The sequence below is a fragment of the Cricetulus griseus genome, assembly GCF_003668045.3.
Source record: "Cricetulus griseus strain 17A/GY chromosome 1 unlocalized genomic scaffold, alternate assembly CriGri-PICRH-1.0 chr1_0, whole genome shotgun sequence".
Taxonomy (NCBI): domain Eukaryota; kingdom Metazoa; phylum Chordata; class Mammalia; order Rodentia; family Cricetidae; genus Cricetulus; species Cricetulus griseus.
In genome coordinates, this window is record NW_023276806.1 from 183,089,344 (window position 1) to 183,096,175 (window position 6,832).

The 6,832-nt window shown below is 39.8% G+C and overlaps 1 protein-coding gene across 1 annotated transcript; it reads right to left on the bottom strand.

Annotated features, from left to right (window-relative positions):
• Positions 1–1,031: 1,031 nt before the first annotated feature.
• Positions 1,032–1,940, bottom strand: LOC100763734 (developmental pluripotency-associated protein 2-like). Its single transcript, XM_027391598.2, has one exon. The coding sequence runs from the start codon at positions 1,938–1,940 to the stop codon at positions 1,032–1,034; it is 909 nt and encodes a 302-aa protein (XP_027247399.1).
• Between the last annotated feature and the right edge of the window lie 4,892 nt (positions 1,941–6,832).

Here is a 6,832-nt window from a genome sequence, read left to right on the forward strand (position 1 = left end):
AATTTGTTGATTGCTTTCAGCAAGATTGCCATTTTTAATATGTTGATCCTAACTATCTAGGAACATGGGAGATCCTTCCATTTTCTGGTATCTTTTTTCATTTCTTTCTTTAAAGACTAACAATTCTTATGATACAGTTCTTTCACTTTTTTGGTTACTGTTACTGCAAGGTATTTTATGTTGTTGTGGCATTTGTAAAGGGTGATCTTTCACTGAATTCTTTCTCAGTACATTTATCATCCTTATATACTAGGGCTACAGATTTTTTGAGTCAATATTGTATCCTGCCACTTTGCTGAAGGTATTTGTCAGCTGTAGGGGTTCTCTGGTAGAGTTTTCTGGGTCACTTATATCATATCATCTGCAAACACCGAAAGCTTGAATTCTTCCTTTCCAATTTGTATCCCCCAGATCTCCTTTAGTTTTCTTATTGATCCAGCTTGAAGAACAATAAGGAGGAGATATGGAGAGAGTAGATAGCCTTGTCTTATTCCTAATTTTATTATAATAGCTTTGTGTTTCTCTCCATATAGAGTGTTGTTTGCTTTTGGCTTACTGCATATTGTTTTTATGATATTCAGGTATGTTCCTGTCATTCCTATTCTCTCCAGCACCTTTATAATGAAGGGATGTTGGATTTTTTTTTAGTTCACAGACTAGCTTTAATTTATGCTTTAAATGAGAGAAAAAACTCCTTGAGTTCTTGAACCATCACTGTGAGGAACTTTTTTCAGATTCTCTAAAGTTCAGTTAAGTGCTTTTCAGAGATTTTTGTTATAAGACATCTTTGTGTCAGGCAGTGGTGGCACATGCCTTTAACCCCAGCACTCGTGAGGCAGAGGCAGTTCTATAAGAACTAGTTCCAGGACAGCGTCCAAAGCCAGAGAAACCCTGTCCCGAAAAAATAAATAAATAAATAAATCGGAGTGGGGAGAGCATCTTTGCATCAAAATTGTTCTCTGGACGCCATGAATAAAATAGCATTGAGTAAGTCCAATGCAGGAATGATCCGTTCAGTTCCAAAACATCGGTCAAGGTGGCAAATTTGAAGGTAGAATTTTGTGTTTCTTTTTGTTGCGTTTGTCTCTCTTAAAATTCCTCATTAATCTCCTATTTCTTTCCACACATTCTGGACACAGCAAGTTATCTTCTACTCCTGGCTCTGGTAAGACACATGCTGGTAATAGAAAGAGTAGGATCATTCTTTGGGGACTGTCTGGAACCCAGGTGTGACCAGTTTTCATCTGCAGACGCACCCAGCCAGTCTTATTTGCAGGGAGCACTTTGCCTTCCACAACACACCACCTGACTCCCGGGGCTGGTGGCAGAAAGGCCTTCACATTGGAGGGAAGAGGTTGGCGATTGGCAACCATAGGCAGACTAGCTCTGTTAGTAATTCTTCCCCAGGCAGCAAGTATGGATTCCCTTCGTGGAGTCATAACTTCCACAATGCCGGTATCCTGAGGCCTAAGTCCTTTAATGGTTATCTTGGTAGGTTCTTTTTTGACCATCTTAGATTTTGGCTTCATTTTGGCCTCAAGGGAGTTTTGGGGAACAAGACATTGTTGGTCCGAATATGAGTGCTGCTGGAGTCTCAGGTAGACCTCCACCTTCTTGCCATCAGTGCTCAAGTTACAAAATCGACACCATTCCCTCAGTGTGTTCTGGGACACCTCAGTTATGGGAGGCAGGATGCTCGGCAGAGACGGGTGGCGAGGTTTTAGCTTTGTTGCTTCGGGTTTGCTAACCTCAGATGTCATAGGGGGAACTGGTGGCCTGTGATCCATGGTTGACCAAACTGATTCTGTTGGTAGTCCGGTGATCTCCTCCTCCTCCTCAGTAGCCGGGACCAGCGCTAAAATTATCTCATCTTCATCAAATTCTTCCTTAAAATATTGCTTATGGGGGAGCTCGTGGGCATCCTGGCTGGAGAGTGACATTTCTGCACAGGTTTCAGAGAAGACAAAAGCAACAGAAGAGAAGTAAGTCGGGACGTTGGATTTTGTCAAAGGCTTTTTCAGCATCTAGTGAGATGATCATGTGGTGTTCTTTTTCTGTTTGTTTATATAGTAGATTACATTGATGGATTTTCTTTGTTGAACAAACCCTGAATCCTGGGCATGAAGCCTACTTAATCATGGTGGATGACTTTTCTAATACGTTCTTGCATTCGGTTTGCCAGTATTTTATTGAGTATTTTTGCATCCTTGTTCATGATGGATATTGGTCTGTAGTTCTCTTTCTTAGTTTTGCCTTTGTGTGGCTTGTGTGCCAAGGTATTTGTAGCCTCATAAAAAGAGTTTGGAAATGCACCTGATGCTTCTATTGTGTGGAACAATTTGAGGAGTATTGGTATTATCACTTCTTTGAGTTTCTGGTAGAATTCTGCACTGAAGCCATCTAGCTCTTGGCATTTTTGGTTGGGAGAATTTTGATGACTGCTTCTAATTCCTTCGAGGTTGTAGGGCTGTTTAAGTTGCTTATCTGTTCTTAATTCAATTTTGGTAAATGATATATGTCCAGAAAATTGTCCATTTCCTTTAAATTTCGAATTTTATGGACTACAGGTTTTCAAAGTATGACCTGAAGTTTCTCTGTATTTCCTCAGTGTCTGTTGTTATGTCTCCCTTTTCATTTCTGATTTTGTTAATTTGCATGTTCTCTCTCTGCCTTTTGGCAGTTTGGATAAAGGTTTATCTATCTTGTTGACTTCCTTGAGAAGAGCCAACACTTTGTTATATTGATTCTTTCAGTGTTTTTCTTTGTTTGGACTTTATTGATTACTGCCCTCATTTTGATTATTTCCTACTCAACAGGTTGACTTTGCTTCCATTTGTTCTAGAGCTTTCCGCAGTGATGTTATCTCTCTGGTGTAACTATTCTCTAGTTTATTCATGTGAGCACTTAGAGTTAAGAACTTTCCTCTTAGTACTGCTTTCAAAGTGTCCCATAAGTTTCGGTTTGTTTGGTCTTCTTTTTATTGAATTCTAGGAAGGTTTTAATTTCTTTCTTTCTTTAATCCTTGACCCAGGAATGGTGCAATTGCGTGTTGTCCAATTTCCATGAGTTGGTAAATTTTCTACAATTTGTGTTGGTTTTGAATTCTGAATTTAAAGCATGGTGGCCTGATAATACCCAGGGGGTTATTTCAATTATTTTTATCTGTTCAGGTTTGCTAGGTTGCTGGTATGTGGTCGATTTTTGAGAAGGTTCCATGTGATGCTGAAAAGAAGGTATATTCGTTTGTGTTTGGATGGAAAGTTCTATAGTTGTCTGTTAATCTCAATTGGGTCATAACTTCTGTTAGTTCCTTGGTCTCTTTGCTAAGTTTCTTTATGGTGATCCTGTCCAGTGGTGAGAGTGGGGTGTTGAAGTCTCCCACTATAACTGTGTGCGGTCTTTTTTGTGATTTGAGTTTTAATGTTTCTTTTACGAATGTTGGTGCCTTTGTATTTGGGGCATATATGCTTAGAATTGAGACATTTTCCTGATGGATTTTTCTTGTGATGAATATGAAATGCTCTTCATCTCTTTTAATTGATTTTAGTTTGAAGTGTAACTTCTTAGAGACTAGAAGAGATACCTGAGTTGTTCCTTGGGTTCATTTGATTGGAATATCTTATCCAAACTCTTTACTCTGAAGTAATGTCTGTCTTTGAACTTGAGGTGTGTTTTTGGAATGCAGCAGAAGGATAGATTCTGTCTTTGTATCCATTCTGTTAGCCTATGTCTTTGTATAGGCGAGTTAAGACCATTAATATTGAGTGTTTATTCTTGTTTGTTTCTGATTTGTTGTTGGCAGTGGTATTGTATGTGTATTAACCATGCTTTTCCTTTTGGATTTTCTTAAAGTGGGTTTATCAATTGCCAATGTTTTTGTGAGTTTTATTAATTTCCTTAGGATGGTGATTTCCTTCCAGTAATTCTGTGGGGCTGGATTGGGGTGAGGTAAAAGCCAGGATATCAACAGTGATTATGTTGAGTATATTTAGTAACCAATATATAAGACACACTCAATAACAATAAGTTTAAATACTAGACTAGTGATTATTATTAAACAATGTACATCTTTAAAAATGAAATCAATATGTTCTAGGCTGAAAGTATTGTTTTCTAGGGAATGGGTTCCCAAAGCTCATTCATACACCAGGAATAAATCTTGGTTACACTGCCAGTGGCCCATAGACTGCCCAGGCCTCCCTACTGACACCCACATTCAGCGACCCTGCTTCAGGCTTAGGCAAACCCCTATCCTTTTGTGTACTCTTTTGCTCTAGAGAAAAGGCTACCAAAATGGACGGATAACTGGCTTGTAATTTTTATTGGGTCTTTACCTCTAGGGCAGGGGATAATTAGCAGCAGTTGAATCTGCTATATGTGGGGTTTGGGCTGTGCAATGGAAAATACCAAAAATACCTGGTAGCAATAGATATAGCAATGTATTCTGTGATTGTTTTATTTACAGAAGACGGGATATGAATCCTGATATATGTGTTGTTTTGCCTATGCAAGAGAAAATACCTTGTAGAAATAGACATAGTAATGTATTGTGTGAGGCTTTTAGTTACAGAAGTGCTGATAGCTCCTTCATTTGGTTACCAGAGTGGGACTTTGGTTGAATGGAAGGATATCTAGCAGTAAGTAAATGACACCTTATTCTGAATGACACAGTGACAGAGAGATGGAGAGTGTATTTTCATGGACATTTATACCTACAAAGTACAGAAAACTTTCTCTCACTCTCTCTCTTCCCCCCTCTCTGTCTGTCTGTCTCTCTCTCTCTCTGTCTCTCTCTATGTGTATGTGGTGAATTTGTGTGTGTTCCTCAAGTGCCCAAGATGCTTTAATTGTTAGGTAGGTTTAAACTCAAAGGACCTTCCATCTCCCATGTGTTTATGTACATATTTGTGTCAGTGGCTATAGAAGAGGGAATTCTGAGCAGTATGTGACTCCAAACACTGCATGAGGGGGTTGTGGTTGTCAGGCTGTGGACACATTGAAGAACCTGACACCTTGCCCTATGTAGAGAGATTTGGTTGTAAGGTAATAGAAATGTACCAGGACATTGCATCATGGTCTGCGGTGTGTGTTTGGTTGTGGGACTTTACCTATTAGTGATGGGACACTTACTGGACCCAACACACACATTTTTTTTCTCTTGACCTCATGTGCGTTTGTTTCTACCTCGTATTGGTCTCCCTCTCTCTCCTACTCCCTTCCCCTCTACCTCACCATAGTTTGTGGGTATATAATTTGACTAAACAGGGTTTGGAACTCAACAGGCCCTGATATCTGTTTGTGTGTTTGTGTGTATTTTGCTGTAGGCGAGGATACACTTGATGAACCTGATATTTACTCGTGGGTATGTGTGGGGTTTTTTTGTTTTTTGTTTTTTGTGTGTGTGTGTGTGTGTGTCAGACATTGTATTTGAAGGGTATAAGTCAGGGCCTGACATACATCATAAGGTCCTGTGTTTCTGTGCAGGGACACAGAAGACTTTGGTTGTTCTGTGCTGTTTGTACAGGGCCATCCCATGAAGAAAGCATCTCCCCACACTTCTTCTCTTCGAGGGTTGTTAAAATAGATGGTTTCTGAAGGACTGATTTGTGTCTACACAATATCTAGTCTGTCCTGAGTGAAAGGGTCATCAGGCAATGTCTCTACAGTATAATGAGATTGATGACTATCTTAAATGCCATCATTGAGCCTGCAGTAGCAGATGGAAGCAAAGCAGAGATTGACTTTCAAGCACGGACTTGAGCTCCTGGAATCCAGTTGTAGAGATGGAGGAGTGATGAGCAAAGGGGTCAAGACCATGCTGGGGAAACCCACAGAAACAGCTGGCATGACAAGTTGTAGTTCAGAGACCCATTCTGACAGCTTGGGAATCAATATAGGACCAAAATAGGCCCCATGAACATGGGTGCCATCTGGGGTCCTTGGGCATCCTATGGGACTTCTGGCAGTGACATTTGTATATATCCCTATTGTGAAATTGGTCTTTGGGAGTCCCTTCCAAAATGAAGGATACTCTCTAAAGATAGATACATGGGGTGGACCAAGGTCCTTTTCCAAATGATGTGAAAGAGTTAGATTATCCCCCAATGAAGGCCTCATCCTCTCACTAATATTTCTCCAACTATTCAATAAGGTAGAAGGAAAGAAACACTTTTCAGTATCTTCTACAAGACTGTAGGAGTCGTCTTCCAGACCTTCCATGAATGAGATGCCTGCTTAGATTTCACAATATCCTGGAGTGTGAATTACTGGATAGTGTTCTTACAACCAGGAAAGGTTCCCTCAGGAGCAGTCACAGGCCCAGAAGAGGCCTTTCAGGGAATGACAGGCAGGTGGGAAAGGGTACAGTCCCTTTTCAATGATGAAATGTCAAAAGGAATAAAAGACTGGTATGATATATTCTTTTATGCATTCTACCTGACTTCAGAAAGAATTGACACTAATATTTCTCCAGCTATTCAATAAGGGAGAATTAAAGAGACACTTTTCATTATCTTCTCCAAAGCCTGTAGGAGATGTCTGCCAGACTGGTGACATGAGTTTTCCTTGCTTCATAGCATATGTGGGGGAAAAAAGCAACTGGCATCCAACCCAGTTTTCCTCTGACTTCAGAAAGGTGTGTTGTACACAGACAGATAAATAACTCTGAGCAAAATAAATAAACAGAAAAAATTACCCTAACATTAAAAGAAGCAGAGACAATGAATCAACAGTTTATACATCTGATAATGATAATCCTTATTGAAATCACATGAAACATTCAGAAATTTCCACAGAACAAGGCCATGTTCATAATCAAGATGAGTTTTAGCCT